The sequence below is a fragment of the Natator depressus genome, chromosome 8 (genome assembly GCF_965152275.1).
Source record: "Natator depressus isolate rNatDep1 chromosome 8, rNatDep2.hap1, whole genome shotgun sequence".
NCBI lineage: Eukaryota > Metazoa > Chordata > Testudines > Cheloniidae > Natator > Natator depressus.
This window is the reverse complement of record NC_134241.1, coordinates 89,059,338-89,084,867: the sequence shown is the minus strand read 5'-3', so window position 1 is coordinate 89,084,867 and position 25,530 is coordinate 89,059,338. Positions and strand designations below refer to the sequence as shown.

Sequence of the window (25,530 nt, the reverse complement as noted above, 5' to 3'; positions counted from 1 at the left end):
AGGTAACCGTCACCGTATGTCTCCTGGGTGCTGGCAGACGCGGCACGGCATTGCTACACAGTAGCAGCAACCCATTGCCTTGTGGCAGCAGACGGTACAATACGACTGGTAGCCGTCCTCGACATGTCCGAGGTACTCCTGGTCGCCTGTGTGAGGTCGATCAGGAGCGCCTGGGCAGACATGGGCGCAGGGACTAAATTTTTAGTGACTTGACCAGGTCATTCTCTTAAGTCCGGCAGTCAGTCCTATTGAACCGTCTTATGGTGAGCAGGCAGGCAATATGTCCTTCTGCACCGTCTGCTGCCAGCCAAAGATGTAAAAGATAGATGGAGTGGATCAAAACAAGAAATAGACCAGATTTGTTTTGTACTCATTTGCCTCCTCCCCTGTCTAGGGGACTCATTCCTCTAGGTCACACTGCACTCACTCACAGAGAAGGTGCAGCGAGGTAAATCTAGCCACGTATCAATCAGAGGCCAGGCTAACCTCCTTGTTCCAATAAGAACAATAACTTAGGTGCACCATTTCTTATTGGAACCCTCCGTGAAGTCAACCCTGTAAGCCGTGTCCTCAGTCGCCCCTCCCTGCGTCAGAGCAACGGCAAACAATCGTGCATCTGAGTTGAGAGTGCTGTCCAGAGCAGTCACAATGGAGCACTCTGATTGGGCTAAAACATTGTCGCGGGTGATTCTGGGTACATATTGTCCGGCCCCCGTTCCCTCCCTCCCTCCGTGAAGGCAAGGGCAGACAATCGTTTCGTGCCTTTTTTCCTGAGTTACCTGTGCGGACGCCATACCACCGCAAGCATGGAGCCCGCTCAGGTAACCGTCACCGTATGTCTCCTGGGTGCTGGCAGACGCAATACGGCATTGCTACACAGTAGCAGCAACCCATTGCCTTCTGGCAGCAGACGGTGCAGTATGACTGATAGCCGTCCTCGTCATGTCCGAGGTGCTCCTGGCCACGTCGGCTGGGAGCGCCTGGGCAGACATGGGCGCAGGGACTAAATTTTTGGTGACTTGACTAGGTCATTCTCTTTAGTCCTGCAGTCAGTCGTATTGAACCGTCTAATGGTGAGCAGGCAGGCAATACGGATTGCTAGCAGTCGTATTGTACCATCTTCTGCCGGGCAGGCAAGAGATGACGATGGCTAGCAATCGTATTGTACCATCTTCTGCCGGGCAGGCAAGAGATGACGATGGCTAGCAGTCATATTGCACCATCTTCTGCCAGGCAGGCAAGAGATGAGGATGGCTAGCAGTCGTACTGTACCATCTTCTGCCGAGCAGCCATGAGATGTGGATGGCTTGCAGTCCTTCTGCACCGTCTGCTGCCAGCCAAAGATGTAAAAGATAGATGGAGTGGATCAAAACAAGAAATAGACCAGATTTGTTTTGTACTCATTTGCCTCCTCCCCTGTCTAGGGGACTCATTCCTCTAGGTCACACTGCAGTCACTCACAGAGAAGGTGCAGCGAGGTAAATCTAGCCACGTATCAATCAGAGGCCAGGCTAACCTCCTTGTTCCAATAAGAACAATAACTTAGGTGCACCATTTCTTATTGGAACCCTCCGTGAAGTCCTGCCTGAACTACTCCTTGATGTAAAACCACCCCCTTTGTGGATTTTAGCCCCCTGAAGCCAACCCTGTAAGCCGTGTCGTCAGTCACCCCTCCCTCTGTCAGAGCAATGGCAGACAATCATTCCGCGCCTTTTTTCTGTGCGGACGCCATACCAAGGCAAGTATGGAGTCCGCTCAGCTCACTTTGGCAATTAGGAGCACATTAAACACCACACGCATTATCCAGCAGTATATGCAGCACCAGAACCTGGCAAAGCGCTACCGGGCGAGGAGGCGACGTCAGCGCGGTCACGTGAGTGATCAGGACATGGACACAGATTTCTCTGAAAGCATGGGCCCTGCCAATGCATGCATCATGGTGCTAATGGGGCAGGTTCATGCTGTGGAACGCCGATTCTGGGCTCGGGAAACAAGCACAGACTGGTGGGACCGCATAGTGTTGCAGGTCTGGGACGATTCCCAGTGGCTGCGAAACTTTTGCATGCGTAAGGGCACTTTCATGGAACTTTGTGACTTGCTTTCCCCTGCCCTGAAGCGCATGAATACCAAGATGAGAGCAGCCCTCACAGTTGAGAAGCGAGTGGCGATAGCCCTGTGGAAGCTTGCAACGCCAGACAGCTACCGGTCAGTTGGGAATCAATTTGGAGTGGGCAAATCTACTGTGGGGGCTGCTGTGATGCAAGTAGCCCACGCAATCAAAGATCTGCTGATATCAAGGGTAGTGACCCTGGGAAATGTGCAGGTCATAGTGGATGGCTTTGCTGCAATGGGATTCCCTAACTGTGGTGGGGCCATAGACGGAACCCATATCCCTATCTTGGCACCGGAGCACCAAGCCGGCGAGTACATAAACCGCAAGGGGTACTTTTCAATAGTGCTGCAAGCTCTGGTGGATCACAAGGGACGTTTCACCAACATCAACGTGGGATGGCCGGGAAAGGTACATGACGCTCGCATCTTCAGGAACTCTGGTCTGTTTCAAAAGCTTCAAGAAGGGACTTTATTCCCAGACCAGAAAATAACTGTTGGTGATGTTGAAATGCCTATATGTATCCTTGGGGACCCAGCCTACCCCTTAATGCCATGGCTCATGAAGCCATACACAGGCAGCCTGGACAGTAGTCAGGAGCTGTTCAACTACAGGCTGAGCAAGTGCAGAATGGTGGTAGAATGTGCATTTGGACGTTTAAAGGCGCGCTGGCGCAGTTTAGACCTCAGCGAAACCAATATTCCCACTGTTATTACTGCTTGCTGTGTGCTCCACAATATCTTTGAGAGTAAGGGGGAGACGTTTATGGCGGGGTGGGAGGTTGAGGCAAATCGCCTGGCTGCTGGTTACGCGCAGCCAGACACCAGGGCGGTTAGAAGAGCACAGGAGGGCGCGGTACGCATCAGAGAGGCTTTGAAAACCAGTTTCATGACTGGCCAGGCTACGGTGTGAAAGTTCTGTTTGTTTCTCCTTGATGAAACCCCCCGCCCCTTGGTTCACTCTACTTCCCTGTAAGCTAACCACCCTCCCCTCCTCCCTTTGATCACCGCTTGCAGAGGCAATAAAGTCATTGTTGCTTCACATTCATGCATTCTTTATTCATTCATCACACAAATAGGGGGATGACTACCAAGGTAGCCCAGGAGGGGTGGTGGAGGAGGGAAGGAAAATGCCACACAGCACTTTAAAAGTTTACAACTTTAAAATTTATTGAATGACAGCCTTCTTTTTTTTGGGCAATCCTCTGTGGTGGAGTGGCTGGTTGGCCGGAGGCCCCCCCACCGCGTTCTTGGGCGTCTGGGTGTGGAGGCTATGGAACTTGGGGAGGAGGGCGGTTGGTTACACAGGGGCTGTAGTGGCAGTCTGTGCTCCAGCTGCCTTTGCTGCAGCTCAACCATACACTGCAGCATACTGGTTTGGTCCTCCAGCAGCCTCAGCATTGAATCCTGCCTCCTCTCATCACGCTGCCACCACATTCGAGCTTCAGCCCTCTCTTCAGCCCGCCACTTACTCTCTTCAGCCCGCCACTTACTCTCTTCAGCCCGCCACCTCTCCTCCTGGTCATTTTGTGCTTTCCTGCAGTCTGACATTATTTGCTCCACGCATTCGTCTGTGCTCTGTCAGTGTGGGAGGACAGCATGAGCTCGGAGAACATTTCATCTCGAGTGCGTTTTTTTTTCTTTCTAATCTTCACTAGCCTCTGGGAAGGAGAAGATCCTGTGATCATTGAAACACATGCAGCTGGTGGAGAAAAAAAAAGGGACAGCGGTATTTAAAAAGACACATTTTATAAAACACTGGCTACACTCTTTCAGGGTAAACCTTGCTGTTAACATTACATACATAGCACATGTGCTTTCGTTACAAGGTCGCATTTTGCCTCCCCCCACCGCGTGGCTACCCCCTCAACCCTCCCCCCTCCCTGTGGCTAACAGCGGGGAACATTTCTGTTCAGCCGCAGGCAAACAGCCCAGCAGGAATGGGCTCCTCTGAGTGTCCCCTGAAGAAAAGCACCCTATTTCAACCAGGTGACCATGGATTATATCTCACTCTCCTGAGGATAACATACGAACAGATGTTGCTTGAACGCCAGCAAACATACACTGCAATGCTTTGTTGTACAATGATTCCCGAGTACGTGTTACTGGCCTGGAGTGGTAAAGTGTCCTACCATGAAGGACGCAATAAGTCTGCCCTCCCCAGAAACCTTTTGCAAAGGCTTTGGGAGTATATCCAGGAGAGCCGCGAATGCCAGGGCAAAGTAATCCTTTCACATGCTTGCTTTTAAACCATGTATAGTATTTTAAAAGGTACGCTCACCGGAGGTCCCTTCTCCGCCTGCTGGGTCCAGGAGGCAGCCTTGGGTGGGTTCAGGGGGTACTGGCTCCAGGTCCAGGGTGAGAAACAGTTCCTGGCTGTCGGGAAAACCGGTTTCTCCGCTTGCTTGCTGTGAGCTATCTACAACCTCGTCATCGTCATCATCTTCTTCGTCCCCAAAACCTGCTTCCGTATTGCCTCCATCTCCATTGAAGGAGTCAAACAACACGGCTGGGGTAGTGGTGGCTGAACCCCCTAAAATGGCATGCAGCTCATCATAGAAGCGGCATGTTTGGGGCTCTGACCCGGAGCGGCCGTTCGCCTCTCTGGTTTTCTGGTAGGCTTGCCTCAGCTCCTTCAGTTTCACGCGGCACTGCTTCGGGTCCCTGTTATGGCCTCTGTCCTTCATGCCCTGGGAGATCTTGACAAAGGTTTTGGCATTTCGAAAACTGGAACGGAGTTCTGATAGCACGGATTCCTCTCCCCATACAGCGATCAGATCCCGTACCTCCCGTTCGGTCCATGCTGGAGCTCTTTTGCGATTCTGAGACTCCATCATGGTCACCTCTGCTGATGAGCTCTGCATGGTCACCTGCAGCTTGCCACGCTGGCCAAACAGGAAATGAGATTCAAAAGTTCGCGGTTCTTTTCCTGTCTACCTGGCCAGTGCATCTGAGTTGAGAGTGCTGTCCAGAGCGGTCAAAATGGAGCACTCTGGGATAGCTCCCGGAGGCCAATACCGTCGAATTGTGTCCACAGTACCCCAAATTCGACCCGGCAAGGTCGATTTAAGCGCTAATCCACTTGTCAGGGGTGGAGTAAGGAAATCGATTTTAAGAGCCCTTTAAGTCGAAATAAAGGGCTTCATCATGTGGACGGGTGCAGGTTTACATCGATTTAATGCTGCTAAATTCGACCTAAAGTCCTAGTGTAGACCAGGGCTAGGTTATTAAATTAAGCCCAAATGTAGGGTGTGTGACTTCCCAAACTGCTTTGTGCTGGAATATCTTTCTCACTCACTATGTCATAGTGGAGTACAGATGTTATGCACATTTAACTGTACAACAGTGTGCAGAATTTTCATTTAACTTGTCTGGATAATATTTATTCAAGCATAGACAACTGAAAAGTAGGGTAATTTGATTGCTCAGGTTTAAGGAATAGATTACTACTGTATCCAGATGTGAGAAACAACAGACCAATGATTCTAGACCAAAAAAAGAAAAGGCGACAGCTCCCAGTAACCCCCCCCCCGATCATTACATTCATAGTAAATCTTTTGAATGTTGAAGTCAGTTTAAAGATTTGTAGTTTAAACTTTTGCCAACCCAGCCTTGCAAAAATTTCACCCCCAAATAAGCTTGAAAATGAATGTTGTCAAAATGCTGACTGCTCAAAAGAGCAGTGTTAGAAAGCAAAGCTGTAAATCAGCCTTACTGGGCAAAACAAGGCCAAGAAGAAAGGAAGCAATAGAATGGGAAGCGAATGGGATTTGATGCCTGATACAGTCTATACAGGATTTTCAGCAACAGTTACTAAGCCAAAACATTAGACAGTCAGCAATAAAGAAATGCATGATCTGGCTTGCAAAGCTTTCTTCTCTCTACCTCTCCATTTCCCCCCAAGCTAAATGGGTTTTTCTCTGCTTTGACTTCACAGGAATCATGTAATCTTCTTGACCCTGAAACTGTTTCTCTCTTTTTTCTTTTGTTGCTTTTCTTTAGTTAGGGTGACTGATAGCCTTATGTTCAATAACCACTCTGACACTTACTCTTCCTCCTCACTGCAGCAGATTTAATTTATTGATATATAGAAATACAGCAAATGGCCAATCAACTCACATGACAATATCAGACAGCTTATCTGTATCTCAGATGTGTTGCCTACTAACAGTAGGTTAGCAAAAGTATTAGTTATTACCTACATAGTTCTGTCGATGTGCATAGTTACCATAATGTAAGTGGAGAGGAACATTTTTGAATGGAAGTCACAAGCAAAACACTGTAATTAAGCGGTCACTTTTTCAAAAATGGCTTCTAAAATGCAGGCTCCATTTTGTGTATGTCCAATTTTCCATCCATCAAAAGTTTGTACAAACAAGATGTCTTCATACGTGCCACTTTGGTACTTAGTATTAGATTTCCACTATCTGCTTTGTATGTACAAATCCAGTACCCCCAAATCCAATGTTTTACTTGTGAAAAATCACTTGCCCTGTTTTAGAGAGAAGATTAAATCACCTTAAAAAGAACAGAATTTGTCATATTGCATGTAAATATCATCACCAAACTGTCAACTGGCTGTTCCTTTCACTCACTGGTAATGAGCTATTTAATCTTTTCTTTTTGTGGTGTTCACATTTTATAACATTTTCTTGTGAAATTCAAAGCAATAATCAAATATATTAAGATTAGAAAGGTGCAAGGAACACACAGTGAGAATTATCCTTCTGTTACAGAAGACTGCAAACATTGTGGGGTTTCTCAGAACACTTAGAACTAGTTTTGAAGAAATGAAATTAATGTTTTTATAACAAACTGAATGAGCAAATGTTATGGGTCATAGGGGAAAAAAGTCTTAGTGCTGGATCCCTTAGAATGCCTTTTGGCTTTGCATTTCTCTCTAATGCTCCTGGGTTTTGTTCCCAAAGCTACGTCTTTTTGTTCCAGGGATCAAGGAAACGCTATTTGTGCCCCCGCTCCAACTGCTTCCTCTCCCCCAGTCCCTAGAGTTCTCTCTGTCCTGTGCGAGTGACTATATTCCCTTAATTTATTTCCCTATTTCCTAGTCCTTTACATTGAATGTCAATGGGAGTTAAGTGCCTAACTGCCCTTTGTGCCTTTGAAAATCTTCACATTGTGCCTGTGATGGGGTCCTTCCAGTCACAAAGTCCTGCCTCTTTTCCATAGGGTCAGTGCATCATCCAGAGCCATTTAGAACTAGATTACCCTTCATCAGCCTCTCAATCTGTTTTCCTCTTACCCGCTACCAAAGACCTTCATGCTATAATCAGGCCTTCAGAACTAAACCCTGCTACTTTACAAAACCTTGATGCTTCACTGTGGACTTCTGACATCTTTCCTTCTTGTCTCACCAAATGTCTGCTCCCACCATCATGCCACATAGCAAAGGCTATAATACACTTCAGCCCTGGGTTTGGTGTTTATATAACAAGCCAGTCTAAGTAAAGTGGGGATGCACTGAGTCTTTGTTGCTTGCTTTTGTGAGCTATGACTATTCCTAACTTTTGAAGATAGCACCTTAATTCCACTCTTCCTTTCACTTTGCCAAACAACAATGGACCTCGCATTTCACTCCTCTTTCCAGCTTGTATCACTACTCTGGCCAGAGTCGGGTAGACATACTTCATAGACATTGATTCCCACTTTTAGGCAGCCACACTTGAATATCTTGGTGTATATACATGTTAATTGATGGCACTGACTTAGTGTTTTAATAGCAGCACGTTGTGTAACTTACAGTGCAGTGGCCAGCATGGGGGCAGAGCCCCCTATAAAAGGAGCATGAACGGTACTGGAAATTGTAACTAAACAACAGTCTAGTTAAAACAACAGTCTTGGGTTTTTTGTCTGCTTTCTACCAGTCCAGAAATTGTGCAGAGTTCTCTTGTTAAATCTCCAACTATGCAACACTGAAAGATCCTTGGATACTGAATTTGCTGAATACACACTAATGGTGCCACAGTGTCCTCGCTCTGTGCCAAAGCAAATTTCTGAGAGTTATGTAATTCTCCTCCCCAGCATCTGAGTTAGGTAAAAATGTTCTGCACATTTGAGTTGCTGTAAGAGCATGTAATCTGCAGGGTCCTGGAGTTTATCAGAATTCCAATGGCAGACATCATGGCATCGGATTTCACAAAGCCTTCCTCAGAGGGCATTAGCCAGCTTGGCTTGTAATGCCAATGCCCTCACTTATCGTTACTGCATTAGCTTCTACTTCTGATTTCTAAAAATATAGTTCAGCCTCAAATGAAGCACAAGGTCAGCAAAGCTTACAGAAGGTGACGACCAAAGGATAACATTTGAATTTCACTAACGGTGATTTAAAAAAAAAAAAAAGTCTGCAGTGCCCTTTTCAGAGGACCAAATAACTCCTTGAACTCCATAGATCCCCATATTACACTCTTCAGAGTATTTTACTTCAGGAGTCCGAGCATATACTGTTCCTTTAAGACCTACAAACTTCAGCAATGGATCCCTAATGTCTTCAAGGCAGATTTTTTTTCTCATTCACAGATTATGTGTATAGCACATGCCAATAAAAACCATGCAAATAAACATTACAGATGGGCAATCAATATCCCCAGACTGCTGCCATGCAATTATTATTAATTAAATTAATTATTATTAATTTATTTAATTAATTATTAAAACAGAGGTTAAACAGACACATCTTGTAGCATGCCATAATGGACTCCGGTGAATTGTGAGGTCCAGAGATGGCCTGGGATCCAGGCCTACCTCTCCCCCATTCATGAAAAGTTCACCTATGGGACACAGAGCAAGGTTATCTCAGCTGACTACTGTAATATTAGCCAGTTGGCGTTTGTGGTAGGTTAGGAGTGGCGGATCTTTCAGATGTCTCCATCAGCTTCTTCATTTGGAAACACCTTTTACTGGCAGCTAACTACTTATAGGGTACTTCTGACTAGCTGATCTGGAGAATAAAAGTGGGATTTTCAGAAATCCTCAGTGTTGCTTCTTAATTGGAGTTTTACCATTGACTTCAATGACAGCAGAATGAAAACAACAGTTAGTATGTTTGAAAATCCCACCCTCTTAAAGATAAATTTCCTTTTACACTTTTTAAAAAGATAATCTCAGGAGTCAAGTCTTTGTCATTGAGCATTTACAATTATGCAAAGTTTCAGCTCTTGTTTTCCTTGCAGGTCATCTCATCAACTTTAGATAATCTGTTTATTGGTGGGGGAGTGATATGAGCAGGGGAACATATAGACATTTACTGCTATTTAATCTTTCAGCAAGCTTGCTCTTTTCTGTGTTTTCTGAGATCAGAAGATGGGATTTGGTTTAAACAAACACAGACTGTTACTGTAGACACCTTTCTCTCGCACTCAGGAATCAAAAGTGGCTTTTTATGCACATCATACTCACTCATCTAAAAGTACAAAGCAATCTTGACTGTTTAAAAGAACAGGAGTACTTGTAGCACCTTAGAGACTGACAAATTTATTTGAGCATAAGCTTTCATGGGCTACAGCCCACTTCATAGGATGTACAGAATGGAACATATAGTAAGAAGATAGATATACAGAGAACATGAAAAGGTGGAGTAAGAGGCTAATTAATTAAGATGAGCTATTATCAGCAGGAGAAAAAAACTTTTGTAGTGATAATCAAGATGGCCCATTTAGACAGCTGACAAGGTGTGAGGATACTTAACATGGGGACATAGATTTAATATGTGTAATGACCCAGCCACTCCCAGTCTCTATTCAAACCTAAGTTAATGGTATCTAGTTTGCATATTAATTCAAGCTCAGCAGTTTCTCGTTGGAGTCTGTTTCTGAAGCTTTTCTGCTGCAAAATTGCCACCTTTAAGTCTGTTACTGAGTGGCCAGAGAGGTTGAAGTGTTCTACCGGTTTTTGAATGTTATGATTCCTGATGTCAGATTTGTGTCCATTTATTCTTTTGCATAGAGACTGTCTGGTTTGGCCAATGTATATGGCAGAGGGGCATTGCTGGCACATGATGGCATATATCACACTGGTGGATGTGCAGGTGAACAAGCCCCTGATGGCATGGCTAATGTGATTAGGTCCTATGATGGTGTCACTTGAATAAATATGTGGACAGAGTTGGCACTGGGTTTTGTTGCAAGGATAGGTTCCTGGGTTAGTGTTTTTGTTGTGTGGTGTGTGGTTGCTGGTGAGTACTTGCTTCAGGTTGGGGGGCTCTCTGTAAGAGAGGACTGGTCTGTCTCCCAAGATCTGTGAGAGTGAGGGATCATTTTTAAGGATAGGTTGTAGATCTTTGATGATACGCTGGAGAGATTTTAGTTGGGGGCTGAAGGTGACGGCTATTGGCGTTCTGTTATTTTCTTTGTTGGGCCTGTCCTGTAGTAGGTGACTTCTGGGTACTCTTCTGGCTCTGTCAATCTGTTTTTTCACTTCAGCAGGTGGGTACTGTAGTTTTAAGAATGCTTGATAGAGATCTTGTAGGTGTTTTTCTGTCTGAGGGATTGGAACAAATGCGGTTGTATCTTAGAGCTTGGCTGTAGACAATGAATCGTGTGGTGTGGTCTGGATGAAAGCTGGAGGCATGTAGGTAGGCACAGCGGTCAGTAGGTTTTCGGTATAGGGTGGTATTTATGTGACCATTGCTTATTAGCGCAGTAGTGTCCAGAAAATGGACCGCTTGTGTGGATTGGTCTAGGCTGAGGTTGATGGTGGGATGGAAATTGTTGAAATCATGGTGGAATTCCTCAAGGGCTTCTTTTCCATGGGTCCAGATGATGAAGATGTCATCAATGTAGCGTAAGTAGAGTAGGGGCATTAGGGGACGAGAGCTAAGGAAGCATTGTTCTAAGTCAGCCATAAAAATGTTGGCATACTGTGAGGCCATGCGGGTACCCATGGCAGTGCCGCTGACTTGAAGGTATATATTGTCCCCAAATGTGAAATAGTTATGGGTAAGGACAAAGTCACAAAGTTCAGCCACCAGGCTTGCCATGACATTATCAGGGATACTGTTCCTGATGGCCTGTAGTCCATCTTTGTGTGGAATGTTGGTGTAGAGGGCTTCTACATCCATAGTGGCTAGGATGGTGTTTTCAGGAAGATCACTGATGGATTGTAGTTTCCTCAGGAAGTCAGTGGTGTCTTGAAGATAGCTGGGAGTGCTGGTAGCATAGGGCCTGAGAAGAGAGTCCACATAGCCAGACAGTCCTGCTGTTAGGGTGCCAATGCCTGAGATGATGGGGCATCCAGGATTTCCAGGTGTATGGATCTTGGGTAGCAAATAGAATACCCCTGGTCAGGGTTCTGAAACTTGACTGTTTAACTGCTCTGTGTGGGAATCTACTGCTTCTCTCAATGTCTCCCTCCAACCTAAACACTGGTTTGTAAATTATACGCTTACACCCCTACCTCCTGGAACTTCTTCCCTATCCAATGCATCAGGTGCTTATTCCATGAAATCTTTCCCTCTAATTCCCCATGCATAGAAGTATGTTTTATTTATTTACTTACACAAACAGACCAACCTGCACTACCAAGTGCTCTGTGTCTGCCACATAACGTTTGTCTATTTGGGGCGGGAACCACGTCTTCTTCATTTGTTCTGCACAGTGCCAATTACTATGATGTTCAGTAAACCAGTCCTGAAGGCTTTATGCAGCTTTTACTTCATCCTTGCTTAGGCAGATTTCCCACGGTACAAGTTTATTGAATCATGACTTAAATGCTGAAGGGAGTTTATATAAAGGTGCTTCTCGTTAAAGGAAGAAAAAATTGTATTCGCTTACTTTGACATTAGATACTTCAGGTTGGTGAAACGTGAGGTTAAGAATGTCATTTAAATCTTTTCCTCCTGCTGACTGATCTAGGCAGAACTACCTGATGCACAGCAGAATTTGGCAGATATGTTCCAATAGTTTATTGGTTTCAATGGACTTTTAGGCCACAGCAGCACAAAAGGGATGGATGGGGAAGGACCAACAGTAAAATGGCCATTAGTAAAAGAAGTGATCAGGTTATATAATGAAAATACCTTTCTGTAATACAGGGGTGGCCAAACCACGGCTCATGAGCCGCATTGCGGCGCTTTTACAGTTAAAGTGCAGCTCGTGGAGCCCTCCATGTCCCTCCCCCCATTCTCTGCCTACCAGACTGGGGGAGGGGTGGGAGCTCAGGACTTCTTCCCTGTGGTGGGGCTTCAGCCCCATGGGACTTGTGTGCCGGGCCTCGGGACTTCAGCCCAGCCAGGCACCTCCTGTGAGGCTAAAGCCTCGAGATCCCCCTTCCCACAGGGCTGAAGCCTTGAGCCCCAGCTGGTATGCCTGGCTCTCAAACTTCTGAAGATTATTGTATGTGGCTTGGATGGTCAGTAAGTTTGGCCACCCCTGGTAGTTAGATCATCTGACTGAGAGTGAGGATTCCAGGGTTCTATTCCCCAAATGTAATGGATCTTAAGTGCTTTGTTGAATAGGGATGGTTTGAGTAATTTGGTGTGTTGGTGCCTATTAACTTACAGTGCCATGCCCTTTAACTACTCCAGATCTGTGTCCATTGAGACTCCTGGAGTTCCAGAGCTGATCAGGGTGTAAGGGAATTAGGGTGAAGTTATATACCTAAGTCACTGAAAGTCAGTGGGATTTGGGCATCCTGCTCCCCTTAATACCTTTGAAATTCTCCCCCAACACATATACACTTTATCCCTAACCTCATCGTATAGAATTGTCATTACATGTGTTCTGATTGCTATTAGGCTGTGTGCAGTTAAACAAATACATGTATCAGTGTGTTAAAAGGCCAGACACAGAATGAAATCATTGCAGTCTCCATGAGAAATGCTTCTCCAAGAAGTTAAAAAATGGGAAAATAGTATGTTATCATGTACCCACCTGCAGCAGAAATAATCCTTGGTCAGAGATGAGAGGCACAGGATATATATATAAGGTGATACACAATCTGTGGTACATTGCTTTATGTGTGTGCACCCAGCAAAACTCAAAGGGGTTACATTACCCCAAATCAGTCTCAGTTAAAAAAATATATATATACAATATAAAATCCTATGGTTACAAAGTTTAAAAGCCAGTAATGCAAGGAAACCAAGATCATGGGCTACACTCTCCTTTGTGGTTTTGAGGGAACCACATCTCTCCAGAATTCCTGCCTTCAGCATGCCAAGCCAGAAATTTCAAAGAAGATCCAATTCACTGAGAACTGCAGTGAAAAAGACACTTCTACATGATTGGTATTTACAATTTATACATTTTTGGAGGAAAAATAGTGCGTTTCCATACTCACTTCATTGCCCATGGTTAGCGGGAGTATTCTGATTGCTTCTCTCTGGAAAAGCCAATACACTGCTCTTTGGGGATCTGGTCCTACAAACTTTGTATGTGCATAACTCCTGTTGAAGCTTGGGTGGTTTCATATGTGGAGTTCCTACTGGATCTGGCTCTTCCTTTGTAATGTGCTTGAGTAAAAAATACAGATAATTTTTCGTGTGCATATCTGAGGGAATGTAGTACTGGTGAGAAAAGCCTGACTGGCAGTCCTGGGAGCTGAAATCCACCATCCACAGAACACTTACAGCCCAGACATCAGGAATACAAGAATCTCTGCCCTGAGCTGCCAGTATGCCAAATCTAACATGGAAGGGTGGCTCACAGGGTGAGAGAGAATTCCAGCCCTTCTATTGAGTCCTTGACCTCCCTGCTTTGGTTGCCGACACAGTTACTAATGCCTGCTAGTTGTGATTTCTGTGATGTAGACATTCGGACTGAGACCACCAAACGTAACATCATTATCAAGTCAGGTAACCCACAAGGAAATCCCCCTATGTCTTCTATACCACTCTTTCTGTATCTTACACATATATATATATTTTAGAAGCTGTTTACAAAATGTCACAGTCTATTATCCAAAACCCTGTATACAACACCATTACCAACAGCAGCACACGCAGCCTCAGCCAAAGATCGTTATGTTTGGGACATTATTTTGAGTAAGAAAATACACAACTTGGCAATTTTATCGTTTTAGAAGGATTTAAAGAAATCTACAAACCTGAGACGGCATCCCAAGCCATTAACTTGTGCTGGAATTCCAGGTAATGCCCTGGACTAAGCTCAAATAGTTCTAGAACATCCACATAATTAAATAATGTAAAGTATCTAGTCTTGTAAAATAAAAGGCCAGATTCATTAATTCAGAACCTTTAAATAAAACCAAACTTGTTAGGACACTTGATCAGGGTCACCAAAAATTAGAAGAGACTCTCTCAAGTTCTAATGGACAGTACAGTGTTCTCTCATGGGTTTTTCATATCTCTGATTGAATCAACTGGATCTCCCCCACTCAATGCCCTGAATCCTTCAGACATCAAATGAGGCCAGAGTCCCTTTCCCAGAAATGCAGCCAGCCCCCTAACGGGTCCAGAAACTATACATATGCACAGTTAGTCCGTCTCACAGTCCCAGAAACCCCTGTTGCGTCCACAGTGACTCTCTTGACATTTTCCTCTCTAGACAGAATGGAAACTTGTGCAGAAGAATGCTCAGCGGGGAGGTGTGAGGAAGACACGGAGAGGAATGGGGCTTATGGGTGAAGGTGTTATAGTTGAGCCAGAATTGTAGTGGGTTTAAGAAAAGAAACAGTAAAGTAATTTGGGTTTGAAAGAGAGGGATGGGTCAATAGCTAGTAATGGGTAGGAGGAGAGGCATGCAGGGCATAGTTTATATAGACAAGGAACTAATAAGACACCTACCGTGCATCACCATGGTCATTTTACATGCGTGTTGTATCCTTCTCTCCACCCTTCTGTAAGTTCTTCAGGGCAGAAGCCATGGCTTCCTATATTTCTGTACAGTACATAGCACATTTCTCATTGATCCTGTAAAACAGATAATTGATAAGATTTGGTCTACACTTAAAAGCTAGCTCAACATAGCTACGGCTCTCGTGGGGGAGGGGAGGAAATTCACATACCCCCAGGGCTGTAGCTATGCTGATCTAATCCCCAGTATAGACATAGCTAGGTTGACAGAAGAATGCTTCTGTCAACCTAACTCATTTCTCGAGGAGGTGGAGTTCCTCCAGCAATGGAAACACCTCTTTTGTCACAATAAGAAGTGTCTACAGCAAGATAGCTACAGCACCGTAGTTGTGCTGCTGTGGTGCCATACTGTAGATGTGACTTAAATCTGCAGAATCTCCCTTTTTGGTTATGATCTTTTTCAATCAAAGAGGAAGTCCCATTGGAGCTTATTAATGCTGCTCCTTAACTGATGGTGAAGTGAGACTGTGGGTCAATTTCAAACCTAACATAAGTGAACACAACTCATTTGTACTCTGTAGAACTTGCTTAAACCTGGGCAGAATTTGCCCCACTGTCACCATCAGCTTCTGAGCCTGGTACCTATGCAGTGTTTTGGACCAGGGACCAATAAATTAGGAACAGTAATTGAAACCTATTTTTTGGTAAGGCAGTGCAGTGAGCTGCCTCTAGGTAACCAGCTGGCCCAATGAAAATACACTTCGATCAGCTTGATTTGAGTCATCTTCCCTTCCCAATAAAGCCTTGCCTAACCAGTTCTCTAAAGTGTGGCAGTTGCCACAGCTTGAAATATACTCTCTGTATATTTGTAATAGCATTAAATCAAATATGTAGCTGCTGTTTTGTTGAAATAATAAAAGATCATCAGTGGTTATCCTTCCATTAGACTTCAGTGGCTGCAAAAGCAATTAAGATTGTACAAGCCAACTGTCTGCTTTTCTCTGCTCATGTTGATTTCTCATGCATAAGCCATCAGCGTTAAGGTCTGTTTGTGTGACATGGACTTTATAGTGCCATATGCAAACTAAAGAAGCTTACTCCTGGGTCTGACTGAGATTGAGAGGCTTGATTAGTATTAGGTTTATAATTCAGAAATAACATGAAAGTGTTTTTTACGTTGATTGTTTCCTTTGGACCTTTGCCGTGATTTTATTTAAAGGTTCTGAATTAATGAATCTGGCCTTTTATTTTACAAGACTAGATACTTTACATTATTTAATTATGTGGATGTTCTAGGACTATTTGAGCTTAGTCCGGGGCATTACCTGGAATGCCAGCACAAGTTAATGGCTTGGGAAGCCATCTCAGGTTTGTAGATTTCTTTAAATCCTTCTAAAACTATAAAATTGCCAAGTTGTGTATTTTCTTACTTAAAATAATGTCCCAAACATAACCATCTTTGGCTGAGGCTGCTTGTGCTGCTGTTGGTAAAAGTTTGTTTGAGTGCAGGGACTATTCCCTCCCAATTCCACTGGGAACACCTGGCATGCTGGAGAGGGCCAGGGAAGGGGTTACATAATTCCCCCCGCCCCACATACACACCAGCCAGTGGAGTAGGCCTACCGTTTGCAGAGAAGTGAACTGCATCCTGTGAAGGTGCCCAAGTCCTGTGATGCTGGAGCCTTCTAAGTAGCTACACAGAGAGTAGTAGTGAGCATGCTGTCTGCCTGATCAAGAAGTATAGGAGGCATTCTGGGAAGAGTGCCTTCCAGTGTTTCCCCTGGCATCCCCAACTCAGAGCTGTGCCCTCTCGGCCGAGCTGACCTACAAATCAAGGTCCAAATCTGAAACCCTTACTCACACTGAATGGCGCTTACTCACACACATCATCAATGGGAACTGCAAAAATCAGACCCCTAGAGAGCAGCGGAACATTTTTTAGTTTCACTTTTAAAAATGTGAGTCTTTTCTAAGACCAGTGATTCTGCAGTTTTCGTTCCTCTTGCATGATCAATGTAGCTCAGTTCCAACTTGGCCAAAGCACCCACCTCTGGCATCAGTTAAATATTTACATTCCCCCATTTTTATATAAATTGTGCTCTCTTAGCATACGCTTACAGTATATCCTTGTATTTCAAACCTCTTTATAAATTTGGCTGTTTGTACATGAATCAGCGTCAACCAACGTAAAATCCTAGGTGAGAGGTTGAGGCCATCAAATGCGCAACATATACTGCTTTGTCATAAGCAGGCAATAAGTCATTCTGAAATGTACGCCTTGTACCAAAAGGATATGGTATAAAATAGAGAGTGTTTACACTAGGGAGACTTCTGTGTATTTAAGCTGTAATTGTTTCAGGACCATTCATTAATTCATGAGCTGACATTGGTATGTTTTTTTCCCTCCGCTACAAAAATAATCATTATGCTAAAAAAAAATGAATTTGAACACGGAAAATATTTATTGTAATTTTCTTCACAAATTAGCAGTGAGTCTAATTGTAGATCAGTTGTAGCCCTGTCCACCTCAATCATCTGTGGTCCCTCAAGCACTGAAACTCAATGAGCTACAGTATTCTGCATGTGGGGTGAGGGGAATGATTTCTTGTTTATCTTCCCTATAATTGGCTAGGATTTATTTCTTTTAAATTTTTTGTGAGCAAATTTAGTGCCGTGGTGCTGACATGAGCTTGGGACAGTGCAAGCAGGCGCAAAGCACACCTCTGTCAATGCACTTTAGCCTTGGCCTGCAGGCATACCTTCTTTTCCAATCCTGGGCCTCTCCTCCGCAAACACTGCTAACTGTATCAAAGTGTGCACTGGTTTTATCAGGTGGGCAAATGGGGACTTTTCAGATGTTATGGCAGTAGAGTGACAAATGGCCACAGCAGGAGCCAAAAAGGACACACTTCTGGGTAGTGGTAGGTGAGGGGAACAAATCCTTTATTTAAAATAATAAGCAAAACACTCATCGGTCCACATTGGGTATGGGCTGATGTCAGTTTCAGACTAGCTGTGAATTATATGGGAGTAATTTCACCCCTCTGAAACTGACCCAGCCCATACCCAATATTAGGGTGACCAGACAGCAAGTGTGAAAAATCGGGAGAGGGGGTGGGGTGTAATAGGAGCCAAAATAAGAAAAAGACCCAAAAATGGGGACCGTCCCTATAACATTGGGACATCTGGTCACTCTACCCAATATGGACTGATGGATGTTTTGCTTATTTTAAATAAAGGGTTTGTCCCAAAGGTGTACCTCATAGGAGCTGGTGGCAGGGCTTTGACAGTGATGGGTCCATGTTTCGGAAATTCACGCCTGCCAGAAATGTATTGAAGTGTGATTGTAGACACACGTGCACACAGTTCACGTGTACAAAGACTCATTGGTGAGCTCTGAAATCATAGGCACTCGGGCAACTGGCACAGTTCTTTTCTTTTTTCCCTGTCTTTAAAGCTGTGGGCTGCTGGAGAATGGGGAGTTTTGCTCAGAAGTATAAATGCTAATGACTCCAATGTAAGCAGTGGGCCCAGATTCCACAGTGATTGTGATTCATAAATCCATATAACATAAATCCATAATGATAACCTGTAATTAATAACTCTGATGAAAAACATGTATTAGCTAAGTATTTAGGATCACAGGAGTAGAGTACTTAGAGATAGAAAAGACCTATTAAATGATTGGTAGGTACATCCTCCTCCCAGGGAGTGACCTAGCGCCCCTGACAGAACATATGTTCAGTATTAAACTGATATTACATTTGACCTTAACCAAAGGCCACGTTACTAAAAATATCTAAAGTAAATGATGATATGTACATGCCATAAACCAATCTGCTGGAATACATCAAGGTACTTTTACAGTTATGAGTATTGTGCATGCAGCGGTTACAGCTGTTTTCCTCCGATTGCCAAATAACTGACTGAATATACCCTGATTAGTAGCTTTTATCGAATCAGGTTTAAAAAAACAGAACTTTTAGCTGCAAAGCCTCATCCAGCAGGTAGAACTTCCAGGACAGGTGTTCCTGGGGTCATATTCAGTGCAGTGGGCCAAATTCTGCCTTTACAGTCCATCTTGAGGCCAAATTCTTCTCCAGTGTAACTCCATTGAAGTCATAAAGAATGAGAAAGCAGACCTGCAAGCAATTAGGTGGGGGTGTTCAGTGCATTCAGCGTGTTGGTTTCCTGTGCATAGTCCCCATGACAAACAATTTTGTGATACATCATCATAAACAAATACTACAATTCATCCATCACCCACAACAGTAGCTTTAGGCATTAGTAATGGTTGATTGTAAAGGTTCATAGGTAGAAAGGTTGCTTATTGTATACATAATCATGACAGGTCCAGTGGCACTGATAAGATGCTCTGATAGATTTAATCTGATGTGGCGTAAATGGAAGTTTGTAACAATTAGCCATATTGCACTACATTAGAACATCTTGTTGTGCTTCTGGTTTTAAGTGTGTTCTCTTAATTATATTTATATTCTAAATCCACAGAGCTGGAAACATACATATCTGTTGAAAGGTTTCCCTATGTAAAGCTAATTATTGATATACCCCACACATACACAGCAGATAAGTAGTAGATAGATAGATTAAACATTTTAAATCTTAGCATTTTGAGCAAAATTAATGATTTGAAAGCTGCCAGACACCACTATCACATCATACCCTTTCCTGTCTGGCCAAAATTATATGAACGGCTTGAGTGGTTCGTGAATCCTATTAACTTAAACACTTATTTTCTAAAGACATTTGCTGGATGGAGATATGGATCCTAAGGCAATGATACTCTTTGAGGATAATAGCTGCCAGCTCTTCAGTAGGGCTAGTTAAGCATATCTGTCAAGACTTGCTTGTGCAGGACTTTGGCTAAACAAGCGTTTGCGCTTAGTTCAACAACAGCATAGGAACCAGATAGGAACAGGGGAGCTACTGTAACTCTGAAATTTTGTGGAGAAATGCTGTGGTTCGGAATTTCCGCTTCCTTACCAAATAGCTCTTCAGCTAAGATCTGTTCACGTCCAGTAGAGAATTATATGGGACTTGTATGCTTTTCTCTTTCAAAATGTTTAAAGTGACACGGTCAAGGTTAGCAGGCCTAACCTTACCCCTTCCTGCACCCAAGTACGTACGTGTAAAGTAGAGCCCTTTTGCCATGAAACAGCTTACTTTTTAAAGATTAACTTTACTATAGATGAGGTTTGCTGCATTTTTGTATACCAGAGTGCACAGTAGAAAGGAGGTGGGGGGGAAAGCATGTGCTAAAGGGACACAGGTATTCCCCCCTTTCCCCCCCGCCATTGGCCAGCCAGCCAGGAGGAGGAGAACTGGTTGGTCCCTTGCTCTCCCCTTTCATTAATTTAAACCATAGCCAAGGCCATGAAGGCTGTGCTGGGTGTCTTCCTTAGTAATCGCTCTTCCATCTTCCTTTTTTGTCTTTTTGCATTCTCTTCTCACCCTATTACATTTGCAGAAACTAAGGCACAGCATGGAAAGGACTAATTAATTTGGTCACACAGCCAGTGGCAGAGCCAAAGGTAGAACCTAGAGTAATCTGTGGTGTTGTCCTCTTTCTAATGGACCAGTCCGTCCACACCCATTCAGTGGGCCTACTCATGATACTGAGCATTACAGTAGGAATAATTGTTGCCCATGATGAAAGAAAGGCAGGAGTGAGTGTGTGTGTGTGAGAGAGAGAGAGAGAGAGAGACAGAGAGGGGTAACCCTGTGGTTTGAGTTCAGAAGCAGATTTATTTAATTTGCAAAGTTTATTTGGTCACAAAGGCTCTTACAGAGTTGACTTGTGTGAAATTCAGTCTACACACATGCAATATATTAATCAAATCAGACATTAGCCAACTTCTCTACAGGGAGTATATTTGAACACACCTTACTTGGCTTCCTATCAAGTGTGTATCTGACTGTAGTTATATCTCATTAACCAAGACCAACATTTTAATGAAAGTAAAGGTTTTAGCAGATATTTATCTTCATATATAAAGGTAGATTTCTTCACTAATTTGAAATGATTGCTTTTATAAATAAAATCTTAATGCGATAGTGGTTCTTTCTAGTGATCATAATCCATAGGTTGGCTTTTTTATTAAAATCAGCTGCTGATATAGTTAAGATTTAAAGCAGGATATAAGAAAAAAGAATTTTAAATACTGAAATCTGATAATGGAGGATTCATTTTTAAACTCTCCTTTCCATGTACAAATGCTGAATAATTTTTTTTAAATGGCAAGAGTGAGTGCACTAAGACAGTTCGATACCCCAGACGTATACCAGTACGTATTTTTCTCACACACGCATAACACCTTTGATTCAAAATCCAAATGAGAATCCTATGTACATGATGGAAATATTCAATTCTAGAAAATCTTTAACATAATCCAGTCTGTACCTCAGGAACCTCAAATTCAGACAAATACATGTCAGAGGAACTTAAGCTCTATTAATGATGGTGATAATATAATCCATAAAAATATGTCTAACCAGGTGTACTGTAAAATCTCAAACCTGTAAAAACTTAAAATTCTGCATAACTTTGTCAATAGGAATAGTCATATGTGTAAAGTTGAACATGTGCTTAAGCGTTTGCAAGACTGAGGCCTAAATCCATACACCCTCATCTGCGTGCATACCCTTTGGGCCCAGATCATGTGAAGGCTGCAAGAGTGGTTGTATGCATCTTAGTGGTTCATTTGAGTTCAGTAGGAATACTCACCTGCATAAGTTTTTGTGAGATATCGCAAATTTCTGGAGCCAGCTGCGTCTATGAAAAATATTAAAATAACTGAGTGGTTGCTGATTTTTCGGTCCCTGACTCCCTTATGTTCTTTTCTCCATTTCAGACACTCCTGGAAAGTTTTCAGTACCTGGAAATCCAGATCATTTCTCAGATCTCGAGTATGTTAAGGCCCAGTTATTCCCTGATCAGTTATAGATAAAGACAGAATTAGAGGAATGGTTTTTCCTACTAATTCTGTGGATTGAACTGAACTAGAGGGAAGTAGTTCCCAGACTATTTTATTTATTTCACCCCATCCCAGGAAATACTTCTACAAAGACATCTTCTGGCTTACGTCAAGAGTTTACTAAATATATTTGGAGGGGAGAGAAAGCCAGGATCCAGATTAACAAACTTTGGTTAAGGAAGGAGAGTGCGGGGGTGGGGGCTACTCATTCCTAATCTAATATTTTTAATGCTTCTGCATCTGGAGGCATAGTACCAGGCAGAACAGAAAGAAATTGTGATAGGAAGAACTGGTTTGTCCTTAGGTAGCTTTGATCAGTCTCCCATTCATGAAGCAGGCTATGTCTACACTTTTGTCAGTATAACTTATGTTGCTCAGGAGTGTGAAGAAACACCCCCATGAGCAAGATAAATTACACTGACAGACGCGCCGGTGTGGACAGCGCTATGTTGACAGAAGAGATTCTCCCGCCGACGTAGCTATCGCCGCTCGTAGGAGGTGGTTTAATTATGTCAACGGGAGAGCTCTCTCCCATCGGCATAGAGCGACTACACGAGCGATCTTACAGCAGCACAGCTGCATCGGTACAGCTGTGCTGCTGTAAGGTCACTAGTGTAAACATGGCCTCAGTTACCTCCTTCCGTTAGAAACTGGCTGGCAGCACATCTTTGAAATTTGGCCTACAGCTTAAAACATCCTGTGTTTTGCAAGGGGGTGGGGTGGGGGGGGGGTAGATATCTCTCCTCCCGCCTTGATTTACAACAACCCTGGCTTCCCCAGTCAGACCTTAGAGTGGTGTATTCCACCATATTTTATGGAATATTTTCTTAGCTACATTGTTTTTTTCTGTATGTACTAAATGATTGTGTATTCCCACCACATGTAGCTGCTCTGCATGTTCCTTTCCTTCAGATAAAATATTTACTTTAAACAGTAGTAATATTTTGCTCATAAATAGCATAGCAATTTTATTCCTGGGCTATTGAAGCATTTTACACTGACCCAGGAAACAAAAGACCCAAGAGGCAGAAATGTCTTTTAAAATTTGGCTTACGATGAAGCCTATGCTGAGCAACCACCCAAGAGACGAGCTAAAGCATGTTAAAAGTCGGACAAGATTGTTCTTTGGCGAGAGCCTAGCACTGCTGACTTTACACTATTCACTCTTCACCGTAGATAGACAGGCCAAGTGACACACACCTTGCAGATTATATATGAAAGATTGGTCATTGGATTCTCCCTCACCCGGTACCCTGGGGGAACATAAATTTAACCTGTAAGCCAGCTGCCCATGAGTTTCTTGTCCTAGATTTTTTTTTACTCCTACTTTGGGTGAGGCAGGTATTGTTCACCCATATTACAGATTAGAAATTGAGTGGTCACACTAGATCAAGGGTGGGCAAATTTTTTGGCCCGAGGGCCACATCAGGGTTGCAAAATGGTATGGAGGGCCAGGTAGGGAAGGCTGTGCCTCCCCAAACAGCCTGGCCCCCACCCCCTCCTACTTCCCACCCCTGACTACCCCCCTCAGAACCTCCGACCCATCCAACCCCTCCTCCCCCTCTCCTTGTCCCCTGACTGCCCCCTCCCGGGACCCCCCGCCCCAACCTCCCCCCCCCCCCCCGATACTTTACCGGGTATTGTTACACTTGGCTTTTCTGTCTCTGACCCTTGGACTGCTCTGTTCCCAGATGCAGAAACAGAATGCTGATTCATAGATTCCAGTGTCCAAAGGGACCATAGTGATCACCTAGTCTGACCTCCTGTATATTGCAGGCCATAAAGCTTCCCCACAATAATTCCTAGAGGTGTATCTTTTAGAAAAACATCCAATCTTGATTTCAAAATTGTCACCATGATCTTGGTAAGATGTTCCATTGGTTAATTACTCTCACTGAATTTGTCTAGCCTCAGCTTCCAGCCACTGGTTGTGTTATACATTTCTCTGCTAGATTGAAGAGCTCATTATTAAATATTTGTTGCCCATGTATGTACTTATAAGCTGTAAAATCAAGTCACCCCATAAACTTCTCTGTGTTAAGCTAATGCCCAGCATTCTAAAGGCTGTCTCACAAAAAGTGGCGTAACCCACTGGTAAAGTATGTGTTGTGTCTGCCTCTGACGGTTGGTCCTCCTTGGTAACAGCCTGTTTCCTCCACCAATTACTCCTGTAGGTCAAGTGAAAGAGGATCTGAAGGTTGTGTATTCAAAACTTGCTGATGACCCATATTGGGAAAATATACATTAATGTGAGGATAGTGAAATTGCTGAAATGATTTTGAATGGCAAAACATTTTATTTAGAAGTGAATTTCAGTGTTGTATTAGTATTTAGTTTTGGGGGCATCTTTAGTGTTTATATTTGCTTACTAGGGGTAGTTGTTTCTGTTAAGAGTAGGGTTGGTTGTAGGCAGTTGGTTGTAGTGTTTTCAGGAGACCGAGAGAGATGTATGGGAGGTTTTGCCTGTGGGTGCAGAGTGGAAGATGCTATCTGGGCGAATTCTGAAAAGATCAGAACTTGTCTTAATAAGCTCAGTGTTGCCAGTTCTTATGATTCTTTTACTGGAAATTTCATGATATTTGGCGGTGTCCATAAAGCCCCAGTTCCTGGAGGTACGTGATTATTAGAGAATCTCAGCTTTCATTTTAACACTAAGTTTCTAGCCCTCTTGATGGTTGAGCAAAGCTTGAAAACTTGGCTGGAATGTGCCCCGAAGTCTCAGAAGCCAGAGGGCAAATACAAACCCTCAAAAATTAGGTCATATATCTCGTGAGTTTTAAACCAATCTCATGAGTTTTGTGGTGTGACTCATGATTTTTGAATGCTTGGCAATATTGCCTTTCCAGAAAATAAGCCTTATTCTCAGAGGGTGTGTAACATTAGCACTGCCTGGGGGACTGGATGCTTCAGGGCAATGCTAATTAGCTACAGCACTTTTCATTTGTAGCTCACCAGTTTGAATCAGGCCATCTCAGCAGAAATTAAAAGTTGTTCCTATCTAATGGATGACTGGCAATCCCTACATGAGATGAGCTGGGTGATTCACAGTTCCAACTCCCACATCACGAACTCAGCACCACAAATTTGCACTAATTGGCAGACCCAGCAAAGTAGCCATGGAGACTGAACTACCACTTCTACCCCAGAGGGGGTCCCATGCCCCTCAGAAGAGAGCCATCTTGGCAAAGCAGCGTATGTGGATTGCTTCCGTGCCTGCTTCCCTGTAGGTAAACAGAGGACTTCATTCACCAGGCGCTCAAGCCAATGTCTCTCACCAACACTACATCCACACAATTTTTGCAAAGTTGAAGGCTGTGTATATATGGACTAGATATGCAGGGGGTTGGACTAGATGACCTCCTGAGATCTCTTCCAACACTAATCTTCTATGATTTTATGATTGTAACCCTTTCAGGTTTTATTGGATTTATTTTTGTTCAGAAGGCCCATTTGGGGCTGTAACTGACCCCGGTCCTAACTATCTTTTTAACGGGGTCAACCAACCCCAAGCATTGAAAAATCACGATTCAGGCCCCAAAACAACAAAGAAATGGTCTTCAAAGTCATGACATTTTTTAAAAAAAGTAATACATTTGGGATTTTTTGCCACTATGTGTTTTGAGCCTGTATGGTGCTCTGGGTTTATGTTTGTGAACTTTT

General features: G+C 43.6%; 2 protein-coding genes across 2 annotated transcripts in view; one reads left to right on the top strand and one right to left on the bottom strand.

Annotated features, from left to right (window-relative positions):
- Nucleotides 1-25,530, top strand: part of ROR1 (receptor tyrosine kinase like orphan receptor 1) — a 248,620-nt gene that overhangs the window by 140,969 nt on the left and 82,121 nt on the right. The gene's annotated exons all lie outside the window — the stretch shown is intronic.
- LOC141992466 (uncharacterized) lies at nt 3,580-5,133 on the bottom strand. The gene is made up of 2 exons (XM_074961599.1): nt 4,391-5,133; nt 3,580-3,811 (listed from the first exon to the last, which is right to left on the bottom strand). Exons 1-2 carry the CDS (start codon nt 4,971-4,973, stop codon nt 3,660-3,662), a joined length of 735 nt encoding a protein of 244 aa, XP_074817700.1. The 5' UTR covers nt 4,974-5,133; the 3' UTR covers nt 3,580-3,659.